Source organism: Euprymna scolopes, chromosome 1, assembly GCF_053919585.1.
Source record: "Euprymna scolopes isolate OS-2025 chromosome 1, ASM5391958v1, whole genome shotgun sequence".
Lineage (NCBI taxonomy): Eukaryota > Metazoa > Mollusca > Cephalopoda > Sepiida > Sepiolidae > Euprymna > Euprymna scolopes.
The window spans coordinates 7,629,908-7,654,505 of NC_136482.1; the positions used below are offsets into that span (position 1 = coordinate 7,629,908).

The window sequence follows — 24,598 nt, forward strand, 5'->3', positions numbered from 1 at the left end:
TTTGGCATCATGATTTTAATGAAATAGAAATACCATATGATTTAATTTTCATGAGAAGCCCTTCATGCCAGAATTATTTAATGGATAGTATATGCGTTGAGAGATGACGGTTAAAATATCTGCAGTATTAGGGTTTGGCTAAATCCATACTGTTCGTCAAAAAGAAGCTTAGCATTTACAAGATGGTAGAATAGTGCTAAATTGATTAAAGACTCAGTTTTAGTGAACAAAGGTAAGAGACTGAGGAGACGATAATTGAGCGGGTCAGTTCTTTCAACTGAGACATTTTTTTTTCAGCTATCAAGGAAGCAAAACTCGGCTAGATATTTGCTGACGAGAACAGGAGTTAGCTCAGCGGAACAATTTTTGATTACTATAGAAGGAATAAGATCAGGCCCACATGACTTGGTGGTGTCTAGGTTTTTTTTTTTATCACAGACATAAGTAGGGGTGTTTTGCAGATCTATTAGAGTGGCTTTTGTTCACAAACAAAAATTTGGGAAGAAGTGGTTTGAGGGGTCTAAGGTGGAGTTGAAGACTAACTACCAGGCAAGCAAGTCATGCAAATGACCTCATAGTTGTTGGATAGTGGATGAATTGTTGATTGTCCAGTATTCACCACACTATTATACATTTTCTAGAAATCACAAGTTCCTATTTCCTACAACTCGATATGTTTCCTAGTCACTTTGTGTTATATCCGGTTTCAGCGGTATATAATATGACAAAATACGCAGAGTGGGATGCGTAACAAAAGAAGGTTTATTAGTAATTCGTAATAATACAAATACAAAATGGCTACTTGCTTTTGAAGTTAGATAAATGTCAATGAAGGCAAAGAAAAGGAACTTAGCGTGTGAGAGCTAAGCGCTCGTCCCTGGGAAGCTTGGTTAACCGGAGTACACTTGTAGAGTGTCCGACGCGAGACTGCAAAATACGACAAGATGCCCCCACCTTTATATCCGGTTCGATACGTAGTTATGTCCCTTATAACAGTTTGGTATACCTTTTTTAGTTGCAGCTATTTTACTCAACTTTTGTCTATTTGTATTTGATTTGTGATGGATGATTCATCAGAATGCATGCTGCCTTTGCACAATGGCAGCTACACAAGTTGGAGTGAACTATTGAGAAGGTGGGACTTGTTATAATACTTCCGTGTGCGAACATATGCTTCAATGCCTGTTTTGCACTATTCAGTTGTCTCATCGGCACACTGTTTGGCAGGAAAAGAAAAGATAGTCCATGAGGCATTTCTGATGTGTTCTGATGGCTTCCCAATCAGCCTTTTTGCAGCATCTTTTCATTTTGAGACGGATCCTTGGCTTTGGGTTGAGAACTTAAGTTGATGTTAACCAATATAACAACGTCGCACCGTTATTATATTGACGTCGTCTGCGTTCTCAAGTGGACTATGGGCATTTGCCACACAATCCTTTGGTATTGTGTTAATAAATAGGTCTAAAAGTGGGGCTGATCTTCACAATCTGGGAGACAGGTTAGGAATGTGACTGTTAGGAAAGGTGATACAGAGAAGTTATATATACTGCTACCAACTGCATTTATGTAGCTTGAGAAATCAAGCCAACTATTGTGGTGGACATTAAAATCATAAAATACATGTACCTGGGTATTTAAGGAGAGTGCTGCATTTATACTGTAAGAAACATAGTTGATTAGAGTACAATCCTGATTCTGGGGAGAATGGGAGAGAAAATATAAGTTACTAATGCAGTATTGTAAGTCTCATCTTAATAAAGCACATGAAGGATTTGTTATCTTATTCTAGACTGCATCTCTAGTTAAGGGGAGGGGATTATGAATGTAGACTACAAATTTATGCCGTCAATGTGAAAATAATTTTGACCTGGTTAAAGTATTTTCTGAAAGGAATTTGAATTAAATTTTACTGTACTTAACATGTTACAAAAATCTATGAACATAACTGCCAGATCAAAATCAAATATTGATTTTCTATAAATAATTTTTAAAAAACTACAAAAATTGAGAAAAGGGCAGACTTTATTTTACATAGTAGATACCCCAGCATCAATAAAATTTTCAGCTAATAAAAATAATTATAGAGAAAGTTAACCTTGAAATAAACAAAATTTTCTGACACCAAATCTATTTGTTTTTATATAAAAATATATAAAAGAAAGTCAATGTATTCACTTTTTGTTTGTAAGTTTGTTTAGATGAAAATTCGAATACCTAACTTTCTAGAAATTTAAAAATGTGGAATTAAGTTTCTTTTTTTTCTTGATATAATCAGAAATCAAAGGGGGGAGGGGGGGGCAAGAAAAATCTTTAAAAAAATAAATAAAACAACATCTAGTAAAATAGTAATCTATTATGAAGAACTCCTGAACATTTGTGAAATCAGATAATTCATGCATTTCAAGGCTATAATTTACACACAGGCTTTATACTTTGGTACAGGTCACTTGCCAACATACTGGCTTTTGCGATAACAGAATTGACTGTTATAATGATAGTTTTATAGGAAAGTCATTCCTTTGTCGAGTTGCAAGGATGAATAAAGGTTGGTCAAACTTGTCATAATAGATATAAATCTTTAAGGAATTTTGAAATAAGCAGCATTTCAAAAGAATTTGGAGATAATTGAATAATTTAAAAGTTAATCGTTTCATGAAGAAATATTTATTCAAAAGATAAAAATTGTTTTTTAGAATGATGAACTTTAGTTCCAGTACTATTGAATGCCCATCAAAATTGTTGTTCAATGTTGAGCTATCATTGTTATCAAGTGATACGTGATCATAATCATTGTCTTTTATAGGGTCATTTGCATAATCATATGATAAACACAAAATTAAATGATGATCTTGACACAAGTTCATTTGTCTTGTTCAATAATCTTTTAGATTGAATGCTGAGACCCAAAAATCCCTTTAAATTTTTAATTTCATTGAAATATACAGGTGACAAATGGAGGCGGATATACCTAAGAATATCATATTTTTCCCAAATTGGCTTACTTAAAATATACTAGTACTTATATGAAGACGCATAGAAACATAAATCTGTTCAATTTATTTTTATTTAAATATTGCATTTCATGGTCTGAGTTATATTACAATTTATAGCCAGAATTTGCTTCAGAATTTAGAAAGTGTGGACATTATTTTTACAATGATATATCAAGTTTCTTACCAAAATAAATACTTTTCTATATAAAATGTACATATACTTATATTTTAACAATAAAATAAATTACATTAGTTTATTATTGCAGTTTCTTTTCATTGTGCAAGTCATTTTTCATGGCGGTGTCTGTGTGACTTTCTATACGTTAAAAGTTTATTTCATCACAGCATGAGTAAAAATGTAAAATGCTAAAAAAAAAAGAATAAAAAAGTCTAAATTCCTGGTAATTCTTTGAAATGAGATATTAAGTTTCTAACAGGGATATGTCATATATTTGTATCTGTCACACATGATACAACTAGGTGATATATATTCAAGTGTATTAAGTGTATTGTTTCTATTTAGTGTAGATTTAATTCTTGGTGAAAATGAACATTTATGAATCATAAAAATATGTTCTCATGTTCCTAGAAATGTGTCTGCTATATTTATATCTGTTATATATGAAAAGTTATAGCCAGAAACAAAGTTTAAAGTCCCAGCATTTTACAAATATACAATTGTCATTTCTTCAAAAGTAATTTAGCCAATTTTCATCTAAAATTTTATTCCACAATTTATTGCTAAAAGAAAAGTTATTAAAATAAATAAAACAAATATGTATGCACAAAAAGACCAATTTAAGAAAAACAAATTAGGACGACCTAAAAAAAACTTCACAAGCTGCTACTACACATAAAATAGTTTCCAAAAGCATGGAAAAGTTCCTTCTCTAAAAAGTAAATTAAGAGCTTTTTACCCTTTTTTCCAGTGAAGCAATGTAACTCAATCATTGATTTACAAAGATGATATTAACACGTTTACTGGTTGCATAACAAAGTATGAAAAAATATCTGTTTCTTCATGTGAAGAGTAAAGTTTTCTCTCTTCTTTTCAGTAAAATAAGAGAGAAAACTTTACTCTTCACATGTACGATTTGTAGGATTCCCAGGTAAGACTGAATGACATTTGCTGTTGTTCAAACATTTGATCAGGTTTTAAAAAGGTATTTTACCAGCAACTTCGTGTTCTCTTTCAACAGCGAGAAAGTTCTTATTCCACTGCTGGGGAAGAAAATGGCCATGAATTTGCATCACCTGAGAACCATTAGCTACTTCTTTGGGCTGATTCAGGATCTTTGATAGAAATTAGTACATGTCAGTCACAAAGTAAATTTCTTGTGAACAATGTTGTCTTGCCCAATTTATAAATCACTTCAAGATTACAGAGAAAAATTGATAAAGATCCTCTCTCCAGGTAAATTATTGACATTAAGTTGATGTAGCAATTACGTGCCATCCACTACATGTATGCCACCTATAATTGGGGTCTTCGATTGGGATTTTTATGTAGACTTTCAAATGCATAAAGTAAATTAAACCTTGTTAGTCTTAACTAGGAATCCTTGATAATATGCAAGTTACAGTGAGTATGGACTCAACGAATAGGACAGTAGTTCTTATAAATTTATTTTACATAACCAATCTTGCTAGGAGGTTTCTGTGAACTTTTAAAGTGATATCCTTTTCATATACATTATATCTGGATAATTTAGACATAATCATGAATGTCTTGAGAAGCATTTTTCTATGTTGGCAAAAAATTGTTTTTCCTTACTAGTGTTGAAACCTGGCTATACCATTTTTTGGTTTTAAATCTCATTTAAAAATTTGCTCCATTGTTTGGTCACAAGGAATTTGCAGCAAAGCCATTAGACCTGCTTGGACAGATATTGTTTATATATCTATGGATGACTACACATTTCCAGCCATTATACAGAAAGACCTGGCCAGAGATAGGTTAATTTGAAAGTCAATTTCCAAAAGCCATCCAACATATGTCAACATGTAACAATGAACATAAGTGAACCCAAAGTTTTTTTGTTTTGTAAATCAAAGTTATTTGGTAGCCATTAAACATAGTTAGGATCTTAACCATCATCTTTGTAACACAAGTTGAAACCGAATTTAGAGTTGCAACCTCAATTCTCATCACCACTTCAGAGTTAATGTTGGCTTTTTTCCTCTTTATAAACATCAAATAAATTCCAATATTTGCTAATTCTACAAAGAAAAAGCTTCAATTTTATTTTCTATAACTGTGCTCAAAATGTGACAGAACATAATGCAGAATTACTTGCAGTTTTTAAGCACAAAAAAAATGCAATCTGCACTAAATGCTACATTGATACATAGTCAGCATAATTAGAGCAACACACCTGTGCTAATTTAAAAAAGTGAACTTCTTTATGCAACTATGGTTTTTTTTGTCTTTTTTTTTGTTTGTTTTTTGTAAAAACAGTCTGAAAAAAATTTTTTGTAAACAGTCTGAAAAATTTGGCAGTAAAAATAAGATAAAACCCCAATCATTTTAGAATTTAGGGTGAGGGATTAGTTTTGTATAAATTTATTATGGTAATTTTTTTTTTTGGTATTCATTATCATTCATTCATTGCTAGTTTATTTATAGCATTTATTTCCAATTTATTGTTTTGCTTTATTTTTTTAAAACTGTATATCTATACCTGACAATACCCACCTCCACAAGATTCTCCTTTTTTAGGCAATTATATGTAAATAAGCTAAAAAAAAGTTGGTGGTAAAAATTTCAAGGACAAACATACAAAAAGAAACAATATTTTGGAGAGAAAAATCTCTCCCACATTTAAATTTAATGAAAAATGATCGCAGCAGATAGAATGTAAAGAATGTATTAAGCAAATAGTTAATGGTTGATTTAATGTATGAAAATAAAATGAAGTATCCTTTTCTAGTCGATAAAACATTTTCACAGTTGAGAACCTATTTGAACATTTTTATCACAAAAAAAAAATATGTTTTTGAGACAAATGGTGTACACCTTTTGGGGACTCATGGCACATCATTTTGATCTTTCTGTATGCCACACATGAACAGAAAAGCAAAGGTCGGTCATGTTAGGAGTCAGGTTTGTTACACCCAGATACCTCAAAACTTTGTTTGAAAACAAAACCTGTAGATAACACAAGTGGCAAGACAACCGATGTATTTACATGCATTATTTTGTTAGTATCTCTCTTCCATATGTAAGCACATTAAATGCAAGAGATGAAAAGAATGGATCTTGAATAAGAACAAAAAAGTGTAAAATAGAATAAAAAGCCCAGCATGCAGCTTTATTCTCAAGTGGATCTACTCCACATACCTTAAAAAAACAAAAACACAATAAGCCATGACGTTATGCACAAAATCTAGATTCACTTCTCTCTCTCAGCTGTTCTTCCATTCAATTTGGGAATAAAAAGAGAGAGGATCAAAGGTTTTAGAGGTCAAGTAACAATCTGATGAGTTAATGACTCAACTAATAGACGTAAAGCGATAGTCGTTTAAACAATAAAAATAAAGCTAATGCTGTGTATAAACCATGTTCATCTTTATCTCTCACTTCAAAGTAGTCAACATGAATGCAAAGCAAAAACAAAATGTGCATGATATGAATCAGTGCTTGTCTTTCTTGCAAAATAAACGCAACAACCTTCATTCACAATGAACAAAGAAGAAACATGACTTTGTTTCCACAAAAATTATCACTTTTCAATCTTAAAATTTAATAAACTAAAACAGAAAAGTATTATTTTAGTTTTGTTCAAGAGTCAACTTTTTCACTTAGAAAAGAACAGCTTTTATATTAATAAAAACAATGAATAGAATAAGTAATTATAGAAGTTTTTAAAAAAAAATAATGCTTTGCCAAAAAGTGAGGAGTCAGAGTCAGCAATTTTTAACAGAGCTTGAAATAATCTTTTTTTTCAACTGGTTAGCAACCTTTGAGATGTAAAGTTAGGAATTTTTGCAGAATACAAAATCTTGTCTTAAAATCAAAATTGGGAATTAAGCTTTTAGCTAATTCATGTCCGATATAAAACACTTTTGTACTTGTGACTCTTAAAAAATAAATCAAAATCTAAACCTTCTATGTTAAAAGGAAGGAGTAATTTGAAATGAGGAATAACCAACACTTTTGGTTTGTTTCTAATATTGCTGACAAAATCCATTAGCGAAAAAGATTAAAATATGTTTAGCGTATGGACTGTAGGTTCAAAATATGTTGCAACCGTTTTTTTTACTTTTACTAATATCCATCTCTTCTTCATGACTTACTAAATCTCATTAGAAAGAAGACTATCAAGGAAACCCTCTAAATAATAACAGAGACATGTGAAGCTACTAATACAGGAGGATGGCATACTTGTTATCCTCTGGAATTTTCTACACGTGAAATGATCATGCTCAGCATTCTTTTGAACCTAGTCAAGCTGAGGAAGGATTATGACTATTGCTCAACCCATTACAACCATAATTGGAGGGAGGTAAAGCCAAGAGTTGTAGTTTTCTGTAATTACTTTTTGTTTCCTCTAATAATATGTAATGAAAGAAACATACGTGGATACTTGCTTATAAACTGAAATAAAAAAGGAAAAATCTACTTACTTTTGTTGCGGTATTGTTGGTATAGAAACAACAGGAAGCGCGTTTCTTTTCTCTGCAAGAATCTTGCGCGCTTTTCTCATTTTGATTCGTGATTTGGCTTTGGCATGCTTTGCTGTTGGTGATTTCTCATCATTTTCATCACTAAGCATCGGTGTACACTCCGAGTCAGCTGGTGTATGTACATCACAATAGGACGTTTTGCGCACCCCGAGGGCAGCCGTATTAACGACGTCTCGCACGGGCTCAATTTTCATAAAAAGCCCCGCTTGTTGTGCACAAGTCACATGGAAGGCAGTGTAACAGTTGGTTTTGTGGCATTGAATACATGCTCCGGTTCCGCGCTGTCGACATATATAACAGGTAAGTTTCCATCTGGCAGCTGGAATGTGATTTATACTGTCTATAGGTTCTAAGAATACAGTATTAGCAAATCCAACTTCAGGAATCCAGAGGGCACACACAACGTGAGCCCACCGGTTATCATCAGTCTGTTTGAAAGCACCACCTTTGTTTGGACATAGGCAGCAGTCAACTGCCCTTGATGGTGACTGAAGACAGCGTCTACAGAGCCACTGGCCCTCAGGAATGTACGGCACCCCGTAGCATTCCTGGTGGACAGCTAGGTTACACATATCACAAAACAAAATGTAATTGCTGTTTTGGCATTCACCATCCATACATATGGAACAGACAGCATCCTCATCTATCGAAGGGTTGTTGTCCTTTCCACTGCTTTGGCTTTGGAAGAATGCTTCTTTCTCAAACCTGTCCATCAACGTTTCAAAGACTTCCTGTGTGATCGTCTGAAGACTATCGTTTCGACGTTTCTCATTGATGATCTCCAGCCATGCATGATCCTGGAAAAATAAATAATAATGTCAACAAGCTTCATCATAAAGAAAACAAAAGTACACACACGATTTACACCATATTTATTCGAATATAATAATACATCACCATGTTTCTGAAACTACTCCCCTCTCTGTGCATACGACATGACCCTCCTTAGAAAAACCATCCCTGTCTAAGGTTTGTTTTTAAGGTCTGCCACATTATCCATTAAAATCTCAATGCCATATGTATATTTCACTAAAATATAAAAATAGGTCAAGTGTACATTAATAACACAATATGATCACTGACTTTGCTTTATTTTATTTTTTTTTTTTTACTCCTTATTTGTTCATTGCATCGCATTCATTTCTTGTGCTATTCATTTCTAATTTATTTGGTTTTGCGTTTTTTTTTTAATTTTAATAAAACTGTAGATTTACAACTGATAATACCCATCCCTACACACCCATCCCAATGAGATTCTACATTTTTAGGTGATTATATGCATATAATCTGAAAAAGCTGGCAGTAAAAATTTCAACATACAACAAAAAGAAATATTTTAAAGTGAAAAATTCTTCCACAAGTATAGAAAAAGGTAGAATATACAATTTTTACAATGTAAACACCAGAGTTTGAATCTCACATTAGTCTAAAAGGTCTTTTAACTGATATATGTTCAATAAATTTAAAGTAATTAAAATAAATAACTTTAAAACCATTACATTGGTTTTTAACAAAGTGACAATTTTGATAATCTGGAAAAAAAAAAAAGAGAAAGCTTATTCAGTAGGAGCTCAACTCAAACTTTACTTAAAAATATAATTGCTAATGATTTTAGTTTGTTACTTTTTTTTTCTTTTTGTGAATCATTGCATGTTATTAATAAAATGTAATTCACTTTAATTCTTTCTAGAAAATAATTTATCTGGGTGGAAAGTATTTTCTAATATTCACCATTTTTAAAAACGGGATGTAACGCTGCATTCGTTCGTACAAAAAGAAATTTGGGAGAGAAAATTAGGAAAAAAAAAAAAAAATAGTATCAAAAAAAAAAAAAAAAAGGTAAAGCACACTAATGGATAATGTTGAGTAAGGACAGCTAGTAAAAATTAAAGGGATGTGCATGTTTGGCCTAATACTGCCAAAAACTATGAAATCAGTTATCCCAAGTTTAAATCAAAGTAAACCTGTTGTAATCATTTCTGTTGGGAAAAGTATAAACCTACAATTTCCCTCCAGCTAAGAGTAAAATGTGACAATAATATACAATGACTCATTGACAAAAAGTAGTAGGTTTGGGCATTACTTAATCCAAAAAATGGTTGATATGCCATTGAAATAAATGAAATGAAATTGTGTTTATTTGTTGTAATGATCTATGTTTGAACACGTTTCTAATTCCATCAATAGAGACTACGTTAAGGAAATAAGAATTTCAAAGAATGATAATGCATCTCATCACAGCATAAAGAAGGTCAAAATTTTGTTCAAGAAAGGCATGTTGAACAATAGTTAAATGTGAATGTGTAAAAATTGGAAATTTTTCATATAAGGTTAAAATTAAGAAATTGAAAAATTCTATTTAAAAATTAGGATATGACATCATAGGATATGTGGCAGAAATGTGATCAGATGTGGATTTATGATCTTCCTCCACCCTACAGGAGTTGAAGTTTATCATGATCTAGTTACTGCAAATTATCAAATCTTGGAGTATGTTATTTGTTGTTCTTTTTAATTACCTCTATATTTCAGCCACATATTGCCAACTATTTTGCAGAGATGAACAGCCATTTTCTGTCTATAGCTGAATACCGGCCCATTATTCACAATGGGGATCAAAAAACACCCCACACAAAGTTACATATGTAATGGTCAGCAAATAGTAAAGATCTAAATTAGATTTGAAATTTAATTTTTAAAAAATAAGTATATTTAAAACATTTTAATCATTTATGACAAAACTCCAACCTGCAAAGTTAATTTGTGTGATGAAAAATATTGTTTTCTTATTTGTGGTTGTCATAAAAGCCAGGAGGAAGGACAACAAAGTACGGATATGTTTGGTTTTTTCTCTCTCCAAATCTTGTTGATTCCATTATGTATTCCTCTACTTCAGATTAATAAAAACAAATTTCAAATTACTATTTTATAAATGAATTAATATTATCAGGAAACCAAATTAAAAAAGAAAATTGGTTCTTTTAAAAAAATTGATTTAGAAAAATATTTGAAAAAGTATGAGTATTTAAAATATATATATATATATATATATATATATATATATATAAAATGTTTTCTGTGACAGGCAAATAGGGCAAAATTTTTTAACTGTTCATAGGAAATGCAAATAAAATTAATCTCTTAATAGAAAGTTTAATTTTTAAGTCAAGATATCAAAGAACTACAGAAACAGATATAGCAACATAAAAACCAACAGTTAAGGCAAACAGTAGTCATCATAGCTTTACTTATACCCCTTTTTTTTTTTAATTAAATTTTCATATCTCGATTTTGATCGGAAAAGTTGCTGACACTGCAAAAAAGATACTATTACAAAATAGGAAAAAAAAAAAAAAAAGGAGTTTTTTGAAATATTTAAACAGTTAATATGATATGCTTTAATTTCCTCTTCCTTTCTCGTGATTGGATTTTGGTCAGGCAGTCAACCAGTCACTTAAAGAATGTTTTTTTTATTTTTTTTAGAATTGCTCAGATCTGTGTGAAGTAGCTGGCCTTATGGATACCATTGAATCTGTTATGATAATGTACACACTAATTTGCAGTAAATGTTTAAAGAACATTATTTTTTTATATATATATAGTGAATTACCATGTTAAACATTAAAGGATTTGCTATGGCCAAACATTCAACTTAATCACAAAAGTTGCTCACTTCCGGCTGTTATAGGATGGAAAGGCTTACATAATTATGTTGAATAGTGGGGTGTGTACATATCGGGGACAACATAATGGGGATGCAACATTTCTATAATGGTGTATACGACGACGATGACAATTCTTGAAGATTTCAGATCATTCCTAGAAGATATGAATGTGAAGAGATGTGCAATAGTTCTTTTAAACATAAAGAAGGGAATTCATTGTTGAGGATGGGGACAGACAGTTACACTTTTAGAGGGTGTTTAATAAAATTTTATTTTACAAAGACGATAGACAAAATCACATTACCTTTTCAGTAGATTACAAACGAACACAAGGCTTACTTATTACATGATGATATTTATTATTCCTGCTGGATGAGATGATCAGGGATTCGATTGCCTTGCAGAATTACATTGTCTTAACTCCCTTTCTGGTTCACTTCCAAAAGGGGTTCTGCTAACTCACTCTTCCAACTAACTTGTCAACTCCCCTCAGACTTCTTTCTTGCTTAACTCTGACTGCTAACTTCTGAATATATTATTATCTATCTTTCTTTGTGACGTCAGAACATGTTCAGACACGTGAATATTTTTTCACGTGGGTTCTACATATGTAATATGTCCAACACGTTTTTTGGCAACACAAAGAAAATTCCTAAATTGATTTACATTGTCCTAACTCTGACCCAATTAGTTGTATCGTTATTTCTAACACAATGGGCAATGCTTGACATTCCTATCATCGTATTTAAATTGCAATATGTATTCTTTTAAACTCTTGAATACTGGGTTCGATTCTAGTCTTTTCCTTTAATAAATATTATTTTCAATTTCATTTACTTTGTTTTTCTAATTAATTACCTTGTGTCCCCTTGCATATACAACAATTGACCCAATGGATATTGCTTCAGATTATAGAACTAGTCGTTAGATCTACAGTGTTCAATTATACACAAATAATGTTGGGAAACATAACAATTTTATCCTGGCTGTTAGTAAAAAAAGCAACTTGTGTTCAAGTAACCATATACAATGAATTGCACTATTTCAGCATTAAATAGTGTAATTAAAGTTGATTTGTCATAAATAAAAAAATCCAACCAATATGTGTGCATACATCTTTTAAATACATCTGAAACGTATGTGTTTGTGTGTCCGTTAGAAACTTGTCATCTGTATTTTATAGGCATGAACGTGGCATCATTAGAAAGAGCGATTCCTCAATCAAAAAAATATTGAAAAATTGGAAAAGTAATCAATTATTTTGTGTAGAAATGTGGGGGGGGGGGGCTCAGATAAAAACCTTGTTTTTGACACAGTTTGCAAACCGTCATTATGTTTTCCCATTTTAAATAGCTAAATTTGCAACATTATAGCATCTGTGTCCTTGTGAGCTCATCGATAAGGCGTTTGCCCACTAACTTGAGTAATGCAAATTTGCGCTTGGCACACGTCTTTTTTTTTTTTTTTTCACCCTCTCACAAAATTTTACTTTCGGTTTTGATTTTAACTGATGCCACCCAAATCCTTTTTTTTTTTTTTTTTTTTTTTTTTTTTAAACACTAGGCAACGACACCCCCCCCCCCCAAAAAAAAAAAACTAAGGTTGGCATGTCATAAGTCAATTTTATTTAATATGAAATACTTTAGGAACAGATTTAGCAGCCCAGTTGGTTGAATAATAGACACCAACCACTGGGCACTGTAGTTCGAATGTGTTTCTAGCCACACTGGTGAGTTTTAAAAAGATAAGAAGCTGTCTATGAATAACTAATGTGTGTGTATATATATGTGTGTGTGTGTGTGTGTGTGTGTGTGTGCACGCACACACACAACATACAATCGATACATCCAATCAGTGGCATTAATCTTTTTTAAATCTATCAAAAGAGATACTCCAAGTTTAAAATGGTACAACGAATATAAAAAAAAGTTATTCTCTTCCTGTTACAAGTCAGAAACTGCACATATATTCCTACAAATCGAAATCAATGTGACCCTGACCTGGGTATGGAAAAAAAAAAGAAAACTATTGTATTATTTCATACTCTGGGATCACTCAGGTGTGTGTGTGTGGGGGGGGGTCATTCTTGCTGGTGACTTGTTCCAAAAACAACACTAAAACTAAATCAGTCAACTTTTTTTTCTTTCTATTATATGGAATCAGTTTCCAGAGAGAATGAAAGGGGGTAATCGGAGTAAGGAGAGAGAGAAATTTTAAAAGAAAGATTTTACAGATACACATTGTTATCTTTGCCCCTGGGCAACACTAAATATCTTGCTAGTCGACTAAAACATCTATGATGAATAACACATGTTGACTATCTGGTCTTTTTAATGGCAAAAATCACATTCTAACTAGAAACCACTTTTAAATTGACATTTTAAATGCTTCTTTTCACCACCATCATAATCATTATTATATATGTATGAGAAAAAATGGTGGTGATACCGATTTCTTTTGCCTGTGGAAAATCTAAAAATGATTTTGAAGCCTTTACATTGGCACTAGAAATTAATGTTTTACTAGAATTAAAATTTATTTAGCAAAGTAAAGAATCATAGTTAATTCGTGTTCCTAAACCAAAGATCACTGTTCTAGAAAATAACCCCAAAACTGCCTATGGATGCATATTCATAAAAAAAAAAAAAATGTACCCAAGTAGGATGTGGTGAAAAGTTTGTGACTATAATTATCTCTTACGAAAATAAGACAGAACTAAAAGTGTGTGAAGAGAAGACTCTAATGAGGAAGCACTTAAGGAAGGAAGTGAGCAGCAAGGAGATCCAGATTCTTCATGGAATGATGTCAGCATCTTCATCAGCAAAAAAAAAAAAAATAAAAAAAAAATAATAAAAATGAAAAAACTTTTTAAATTTAAAAAAAAGGAAAAAAAATAGCTGATGACAGAGTTTGACAAAGTATGAATGCGCTTGCAATCTTTAGGGAGGAGACGGGAAGGAAAAGGTGATGACAAATATTGATTGCATCGGTGGTAAGTGTTGTGTGTGTGGCTAAAACTAAATCTACCAAACAAGCACTTATAAACCTTACATCAGATTTGAATAAAATTACATATTTTTCAAACATTCATTAAAGAGTTTGGTTGTTTGGTTTTGTGGCATATAAACCCATTTCTGGTTACTTAATGCGGAATCCAGTAGTTTTGGAAAAAGTTTGTATAGTTCATGTTCTTTATATCTTCAAATATGGTGTTTGGATTCATTGTTTTGTAGAGAAATATTTGTTTACTTTGTAAAACATTAGTGAGTTTTGCAAAAGGAAGAGGTGAGAATACTTCATTTCTAGGGCAATTGCTCTCGACATATCAAAGGCCTTTGATAAGGTTTGGCATAAAGGCCTACTACACAAGATTTCCAGCTACAGTATAACTGGAAATGTTTTCTCTATCATTAAAACATTTCTCTCAGATAGGCTCATAAGAGTAGTGATTGATGGGCAGAAATCAGAGGCCCACAGTATTAATGCTGGAGTCCCTCAGAGGTCCATACTGGGCCCAACTCTCTTCCTGATCTACATCAATGATCTCCCAAAACACATAATAAAATCTTTCGTTGACATCTATGCTGATGACACGACCATCTAAGGCAACACATCAAAGGACATAAATGATGATGTTCTCTCTGATTCTCTCTCCTCTGATCTTGAGCACGTGGTACAGTGGGGAAAGAGGTGGCTGGTTACCTTTAATGCATCTAAGACCAAGCTCCTATCTCTACATCATAAACACTCTGATCCCCATCTGGCATCAATTGAAATGGCGGCTCTCATCTAAGGAAGGCCCCAGGTTTTGATAAGCTTCTGGGTTTGACCTTTACTCCTGATCTGAAATGGAACACATACATCAAGTCTGTGGCCAAGATCGCTGGGAAAATGGTGGGATCCTTCTACCGCTCCAGAAGATATCTCACTAATGATGTAATTCTCTATCTATATAAGAGCCAAGTACGTCCAAAGATGGAGTACTGCTGCCACATCTGGGCGGGAGCTGCTAAAAACAGCCTATCCTGCCTTGACAGAGGACAAAATAGACTCCGTGGCTTGGTGGGGGATGCCTTTTTCTCTACCCTGCAACCTCTTTCCCACAGAAGAGACGTAGCGAGCCTGTCATTGTTCTATCGTTATTTCCATGGCAGGTGCTCGTCTGAGCTCCATTCTCTGGTCCCCCCCTCGCCAATCTTTTTCAAAAAACACCCGACTAGCTGAAACCACCGTCAATAATTTTCCCCACTCCCTATCTGTGCCTAAATCAAAACGTATATACCATAAACAAAGCTTCTTTCTTAGAACTGCACGCCTGTGGAACTCTGTTCTGCTTGCCTGTTTCCATCCCGACTTCAACCTGGATGTCTTCAAGTCCAACACAAACAAATTCCTGATGAACCGCCCCCCCCCAAGTAATGACACCTTACCAATTCTCCAATACTATTGCTACACTATCCCTTTGATTACTGTACACACAATAACCCTTATCCCTGAGTGGCCATTGGGCCTTGATAAGTGGTGAACTCCATGTAAAAAAAAAAAAAAATACCAATAACATCAATATTTGGTTCATACCGCCTGATCTGATAGCAGAATTAAACAAAACTATAATATAAACATCTATTTCATTCAAAGATGAAAAAAAATGGAGAATAACAAAAATCTAAAAATCTATTTAGTGTCGAACAATAGTTGCAATCGTTAAAAAATCTATTATGAATCTAACAATTATGTTTAAATGTTTTATTGTTGGCTTAAACGGTTATTAAAATGTTAGAACAGAGTAAATAGTCACAGAAATTCACATCTTCAAAACGAATGACAATCATTCATAGTGCTGCCTCTATTATCTACTATATAAATTTTTCACCAATGATCACGCTGTGTAATTAAGTTACTTAGTAAATAGAGATAAAAATCAGATATTGCGGAAATAAAGATAATCTTTTCAAATAGTTTACCGATGATTTTGATTTAAATTTATTTGTATAAGACAAAACTACATTTTTGTTTGAACACAAAATTGTAAAAAAAATAAATAAAACAGGTGTCAGAGTTATTAAAGAAATCGGACATAAAATTAAAATACTTTATTTACTAGCAAAAGTTTTTTATGTGTTACTATAAGATTTAGATAGTATTGAGTAAAAAAAAAATAATAATAATTTTCAGCTTTTAACATCAACAAATTCTGGCTGATTTTTATAATTATTTGGAATATGAATAGAAGGTTATCAATCTGGCTTTTAAATCCACCATGGCAACTGAAATTTCTCTTTTCTAATAGCTAAAAACAAGTTCTTAATGATGTTTATTTTTTTAAATTAACAGAAAGATAATTTTGTAAAACTATGTTTGTTAAAATTTTAAAAAGCTTTTGGAGAGCATATCACCTGCTCTTCCAAAAATTCAAGAGCTAAGTAAACCTTAACCCTAATAAAACTGAAATCAAAGGAGCCTCTCTCCAGTAATTAATGCTACATGACTGGAACACCAGGGATCTGATGTGCGAGGACCACATGCATTCTTGCCGGTTGCTCTATTGAACGTTCTATGCTCATTGGTTATGTTGGAAACTTCCAAAACAAACAAAAAACTTGCCGTGTAATAAGAGGCATTGAAACACGGGTACATAACAATAACAGACTAAGCAATTCTTTTATTCAGTACTCCCACATGAATCGTTAATTACAAACCATATCGCCTTTTTTACTCCTATGATTAGTCCATCAAATTCAAAGTCCATTCATTCAAAAAGGGGTGGATCACACATTTTCATTCAACATCAGTATCCACTTTCAAATATAGTTTCTAGACCAAATCACTATGTCAAATATCAGACAAATATCCCTGTTGAAAATTTTCCCACTCCTTTATTATGGCAAACCAGGACCAACTAACCAATCAATGCCTGCTGTTTTCTTTAAAAAATAAAAGATTATTTTTGCCTTTTTTAACTAGCAATACCCAGCAACCGTAAAACACTTTTGGAGGATTACAAATTTCAAGGCAGTTCTATTAAAATACTCATATTTTAAAAACCAAAATACTTTATTCTCAACATACTAGCATTTTGTTTAGAACTGAATATCCTGCACTTGCTTTAATGCATATATGATATACATTGAGAGGTTTTAGTAATGATAAAAAGTTAATGCAATGAAACAGCCATTTTTGCATCAAATGTTTTTTAACCCTCCTGGTGATTAACAGCTTGGTACCACTCCCCTATAAGGAATTTTGTCATGAAATTTGGAAAACAATCAGAAAAAAAATAATTCTCACTTATTGTCAGGCTATGTAATAAACTTATCCTTTTTTTTTGTTCTTTAGAATAAGATTTCAACTCGACGTGTATCAAATATTTCTTTTCAATATTTTTCATACTCCAAGTAAATTAATATTTTTATTATTTTTATGTATTAAAATGATAATTCTGTGTTGATTTCTTGGTGTTAATAGCAGAGAGGGGACAGAGATCGGTTCATGTGTACGAATTATACCTCCTATATTATATGCTTAAAAATATTAAATTCGCAAAATTTTGTCTGAAAATGTTGAGTAGGTTTAAAATAGTTTAGCAATTTACTAGAACGTTGCATTAGAAACAGAGTACCTTCTGCAAATATTTAAATATTGACTGTTTTTTTTTTTTTTTTTTTTAAAAAAAATTTATAGTTTGGTAGATTAGTAATAATCTGCTGAAAAATTGAAAGACGAAAATTTTTTTTTAAAAATAGGGGTGGAGGGAAGTACCAATTATCATGTGAACTGATGTCTGCCCCCTCTCCACTATTAGCACCAATTTCTCTTTGGATACCAGCTGTCTCTAATTAGCCTCTCTCCCATAATTTCAAACACTTTTCAGCAAAAGTAAACAATTTGAATAGCAGCCCTAATAATTATAAACTATTCAGCAACTGAAGCAGTAGCTAGTGTCACTGTTTGTTTGAAATTAATGAATATTGGTTTTCAAATATACTTTCAAACTTTAATTGTAGTAATAAATTACTTCATAGTTGCCAATTAAAATTAGGCGATTATGTGTGAATACCCTAAAAAATAATTTGGTGGGGGGAAAAAATGACAACAAAAATAATTTAGAATTTAGAGTAGAAGAGAATCAGTTTCACATATAAATTTAATATATAATGATCCCACATTTTCCGGCCATTCTTGCTTTTTAGAGCAGTTAGTACTTCAAATTCTTTTGACATTTTTTCAATTTGAAAGTATATGCAGTCTGAGTACCTCTCTTGAACATGTCATATCATTAACTTTAAATCTGAATGACAGGCCGCACTCTGAAAAATCTTTAATCTAATCCACTAAGTCTGAATGATATTCACTTCAAAATAAAACCCCTTTCATAACCCAACTACTAACCCGAAGGCCGAGTGGCAAGCTTCCTCATTGTATAAATGTCTTAAAACCACACATAAATCTGCCTTAGTAAAAAAAAATAAAAACACAGGATTCATCTCATAGAAAAATAAATTGATTAGCTGCCCTAAATCGCTAGAATGACCTGCAAATGGTGAATTATTTTACATAAAATTTATACGTGAAACTAATCTCCCACTATAAAGTAATTGGGTTTTTTTTCTCCTTTCTGACAAGTTTTAAAATTTCCCCTAACCCTACTACCAACCTAAGTCAGAGTGGCAAGCTCCCTCCTCCTTCAATGACTTAAAACCACAGTCTTCAAAAGTAAAAAATATTTAAATAATAAAAAAAAAGAAAGAAAACACACTGGATTTATTTTCATTCAAAAAAATGGTTAACTGTCCTAAAACGTTAGAATGTTTTCAAATCTAAGATTATTTTACATTACATTTTTATAGTGAACTAGCAGTTCAGCCCGGCTTTACTTGGGCCCTATGCACTGTTCATCGCTTCATGTGCATATATATATATATATATATATATATTAAAAAAAAAAATATATATATATATATATATATATATATATATATATATTAAAAATAATATAAATTATTAAAAAATATATATATATATATTAAAAAAAAAATATATATATATATATATATATATATTAAAAAGTTTGACTCATGTCCAGGTAAAATTTCAAGTGTTTAGACCCAAAATTGGTGGAGGAATTTAGTAGAGTCTACAAAGGTCAAATCTTTCAATTTTGACCTCTTGGCAACCAAATTTTCATCCCAAAAACTGATTAAAAAGCTTGCTGCATGTCTGAATATCCTTTATGTAAAATTTCAAATGTTTATACCCAAAATTGGCTGAATAGTTTGCTAGAGACCACAAAGGCCAAATATTTTGAACTTTGACCTCTTGGTAGCCAAATTTTCGCCCTAACCCCCAATTAAAAAGCTGGTCCTGTTTCTGAATGCACTTTATGTAAAATTTCAAATGTTTAGACCAAAAATTGGCTGAGTAATTTGGTAGAGATCGCAGAGGTCAAAATTTTTTTTAACTTTGACCTCAATTTTGATCTCTTAACATTTGTTTTGGGCTTAAATCAAATTAAAAAGTTTAATCCATGTTCAAGTAATCTTTATCTAAAATTTCAAGTGTTTAGACCGAAAATTGGCAGAGAAGTTTGGTAGAGTTTTCAAAAGTTAGATTGTTGAACTTTGACCCCTTAACAGCTAAATTTCTGGCTGAAAACTGATTAAAAAGCTTTTCTACTAATCTCAATGCCTCTTATGTCAAATCTCGAGTCCTTAGACTGAAAATTGACAAAGTAGTTTGGTAGGGAAATGTACACAGAGACAATTTCATTTTTATAGATATATAGATGTATATATTTTTTCCATTTCTACCAGGTTTTTCAGTGTGTTCATATGTAATTGCCTAAAAAAGGAGAATCACATATTTAGGAGAGGCAAGTAGGGTTGATTTAGCAGAAAGTGTTAATCTACAATAATATAAAAGAAATATTACAATATATTCATTTCTAAACCGTTTTAGTATTAGATTTCAGTTTCTTGTACATAAAATGTATTACAATTCAATTTCAAGTGATCTAACTTTTTTTTAATGGATACGTGGATTTTTTATGGTGTTGCAGCATTTATGTGTATTTACTGCAGATTATTTGAAAACCATTAATTTCTAGAGATTTTTCAGTGTTATAATCAGATTCCTTGCATGAAAATACATTTATATGTCAAATTTCATAGCTAAATCTTGTGTTTTAACAAAGATATAACATTTTTATTGAAAAAGTAGCATAAAAAATGCGCTGAAACACATATGGTTTTGAAGGAGGAAATATCCAAATGTGTATACACAAAAACAGACATAACTTCATTTTCAGCCAGATTTTAAAAAATCTTTTTAAAGCTACTTAGATAATCAAGCTCTTTCTATGTTTGCCATTGAGATATTTCAAGCATTTTCAAATTTTTCATATATAATGCTGATCTAACAACACTTGCCATTGTTATGTATAATAATAGTTCCTTCAGGAAATATTGGTTTTCAAATATATTTGACTTTCGAACTGCATGTCTTTTAGATAAGAAAAATTTATTTCACATTGAAACAGATTATTGTAACTAAACAATTCTACATCGCAAAAAAACATTTGAATGCCGGAAAAATAATGTACTTCGAGCGGAGCAATATTATTTGAATAAAAAAGATAAAACCTTATAAATTCTTTCCCATGGTTTTCAAACATAGTATATTTTATAGTGTTGGGACGATTCCTAATTTTTATACGATTCCGATTCCAGGAAAATATTGATTAACGATTCCGATACCAAGTACGATTCCGATTCCTAGGGAATTTATTGTTTTGAAATATACCAGGTAGTTTTATACTTATGGTCGGTGGTTCCCAAATATGTTCCCTAACTTTGGAAGAGATATTTTATGTCTACACCGTCGTGTTTTGGATTAAATAAAATTATATAGTAAACTAAACGGAAAAATTAGCAAAATTTATTTTAGAGAAAATTTATTTTACTTAATTGGAATACAGAAAAAAAAACTCAAAGAAAATAGAATTTATCCTTCAGAGAAAAAACAAATAAAATAGAATTTATATAACAGAACAAAAACAAGAAAATTAGAGAATAAATACACACGATTCATTATTTTGGTGCTCATAATTAACAGATTTAATGAATTAAATAAAAAAAATATAGCGGAAGAGAAAGAAAATATATACTAATTAAATATAAAAAAGATAAATATTTAATTAAATAATTCATAAATGAACGTGCGTAATGAAAAAAAAACAATATACCACGTGACATGGCGCCGTAGATACAAAATAACCTTTCCAAAGTTAACGACCATATATGAGAAATACCATTAATCGAAAGTTTTTGTGTTTTATACCAAAAGGTAGGTATAGCGAAAAGTTACAATTAAAGGAATTTCAAAAACGATTTTTGTTTAGCTATTGATAGTTGTATTTGTGACGGCAGTTCTTCAAACCTCCATAATTCACAAGGAGTAGTTAACGCCTATTATATTTTCTTACTTTTTCATTGCTTTTACAAGTTGTTTCTAACGTGAAGAATAAGTTTAGCCAAACTAATTTTGAAATAGGGTATATCAAAGGAACACATATAAAAATGATACCACTATAAAAAACAAATGAAATACTAGATAAAATTGAGCAAACATAATTACCAAAATTACAGAAAAAATTTTAAACAAAAAATGGTGAAGTTTGTTGAGTGAAATGAATTATTGAAAGAAAATTAATTGAACTAATAGAAATGTTAAATAAAAAAATGTCACATTTCAATATTTTTTTAATAATTAAATTCTCAGGGTTGTCGAAATTAAAAATTAAGCTTGTTACCTTGAAAAATACATTTAAAACCCTGTTTTTTTAAATAAATTGAAAAATAAATGCAATTAAAAAAATTTAATTGATAATTGAAACTTTAAAAACATATTAAACATTGAAAAATTACTTATCTCACAAATTAACACGTCCAATAAAGTAGATCCAGTCTTCATACAGGAATTCGGTTATAATAAATATATCTTTCCCAAATTTAAAAATTAAATCTTTTTTTTTTTTTTTTTTTAGAGAGAGAGAGAGTGCTTTAAAATCGCCGGGGAGTGCCGCCTAAAATTTTAAAGAAGTAAATTTTAGGAGTTTAGTGCCTTTCAAAGACGGTTATCATAATTTATTATCATCATTTAATTTCCTTTTTTTTTCCTCACCCCCACACCTTTCCACGTGGTTCAGTAGTTAACCAGTGCTCCTGTTGCTGTCAGTCAGCTATCTTTACCTAAGTTTTAATTTCTAGTTAAAAGAATTTTTCATGAATGGAATCAGCATTTTTAAAAATTATTTTTTAGTTGTATATATTGTATTTACTCTTTGAAGTTAAGGAGGGTTAAAAAAAATAGTGACACCTAGATGGTGACGTAGGCAAAAAAAAAAGACACTGCGATTTCGACCCTCACTAATAAAACTGCTCTGAGTGACTAGTTGGTAATTTTTTGTTCCTTTTCTTTTTTATTTTGCTCCTCCAATTTATTTGGATGCTTCATAGTTAAATGTTTTAACATGTTGGTTGTGGTCATGTTAGATGGTTTTATTCCTCGCGATATTTTAATTTGACAGACTTTGCAAATGGCTTTCAACTCATCATCTTCATCAACTTCAAAAAGATTTTTTTTGGACTTTGGGCTATATTAGAAAATTCAGTTTATCTGTAAACAAATAATTTACTATTAAATTTTGTTTTAAAGCTAGTCACTTATTTGGATAATTAATTGAAAATAATCCGCTAAAAAAGACAAAAAGAAAAAAATATAAAGGAATGGGGCGGTAAATTGTACCAACCAGTAGTTAACAAAAAAAACTTATAGAATTTAATTTTTTAAACCAATGTATAAAAGTTTACATAATGAAATGCAAATATGCATTTTTGGGTTTGTATTACTGTACGCATAGATTCGAAAAAGTTGTCAAAAAACAAATATATAACAAACAAATATTATCAAAGGCAAGATAAGTTACTTTTCTACCAAATTGGATACATTTGTTTTGTTTTTATTCAATGTAACATGTTTATTCAGCTCGAAAAACATGCAGTATTTACCGATGTATTGGAAAATTCAAAATGGCGACCGACACTCTCTTTAACATGGTAAGTTCGGGAAAAGGTGTTATAAATAATAAACTAGACAAAATACTATTAAAAAAACACCGAATATATGCCAAAATATGTCACGGTAACATATATTGAGCGAGTTTCTAGCAGTATTTTGTATAGTTTATTATTTATAACATCTTTTCCTGAACTTACCGTGTTAAAGAGAGTGTCGGGCGCCATTTTGAATTTTCCAATACATCAGTAAACACTGTATGCTTTTCGAGCTGAATAAACATGTTACATTGAATAAAAACCCGAAAAATATATCCAGTTAGGTAGAAAAATAACTTATCTTGTCTTTGATTACATTTATTTGTTATATATTTGTTTTTTGACAACTTTTTCGAATCTATGTGTACAGTAATACAAACCAGCATTTTCTTTTGAATTTGTTTTTGGTTGACCGTGTTCAATTCACACATGGTTGATGCGGTTCAATATTGCTAAATTATAAGTCCTTAGTAGAATTCTATTTATAAATACTTTTTTTTAATTAATCGTAAATATCATTTCGACATAAAAATTAATTGATTACAAAACCTTTTACAAAATATATATTAATTTCTTTTTCGTTCGCCAAAAAACTGCGCAAAACACTTTTAATTTTCAATTTAAAATTCTAGAAAAAAGATTATATTATTCTGCTTTTAATATAATCAAATTCAGGGTTTTATCTTTCTGGAGAAAAAAAAAAAATGGATTTTATTTCAATGAAATTAAAAAAAAAACTTGACTGAATTGAATTAATTACCCTTAAATTAACGAAGGGGTTATTTAATAACTTTAGGTTTGGAAGAGATAGGTATGGGGTCGATTTTTTTGAAACTTCAAAAGAAACCGACTGCTGTCAAAACTTTGCGAAATAATACAACGGGATCAATTTCATTTTAGAGATATTTCTTTCAAAAGCCTTCTTTTAAAAAAAGAAAAAAAAGTATATTGTTCTATTAAACCTTTTACTGTTTAAATAATTTGACTTTGCTCGTTTTACTTTAAGAAAATATAAGTTGAAAAAGCATTTTCATTCACTATTAGATTTGTCAGTAAAAAAAAAAAACAATCGCCAAAAAGATAAGCGTTTTTTTTTTTGTTGTTTTTACTCGCAATGTAGAGCCCTGCATACTTCTTTTTAAGT

The 24,598-nt window shown here is 31.0% G+C and overlaps 1 protein-coding gene across 4 annotated transcripts in view; it reads right to left on the reverse strand.

The window, feature by feature from the left end:
* Positions 1 to 24,598, reverse strand: part of LOC145276916 (peregrin-like) — a 334,772-nt gene that overhangs the window by 211,904 nt on the left and 98,270 nt on the right. For all 4 annotated transcript variants that reach the window (XM_080128682.1, XM_080128599.1, XM_080128512.1 and 1 more), the window contains exon 3: positions 7,620 to 8,476. In XM_080128682.1, coding sequence (XP_079984808.1) covers positions 7,620 to 8,476 — 857 coding nt within the window. The remainder of the gene's footprint in view (positions 1 to 7,619; positions 8,477 to 24,598) is intronic.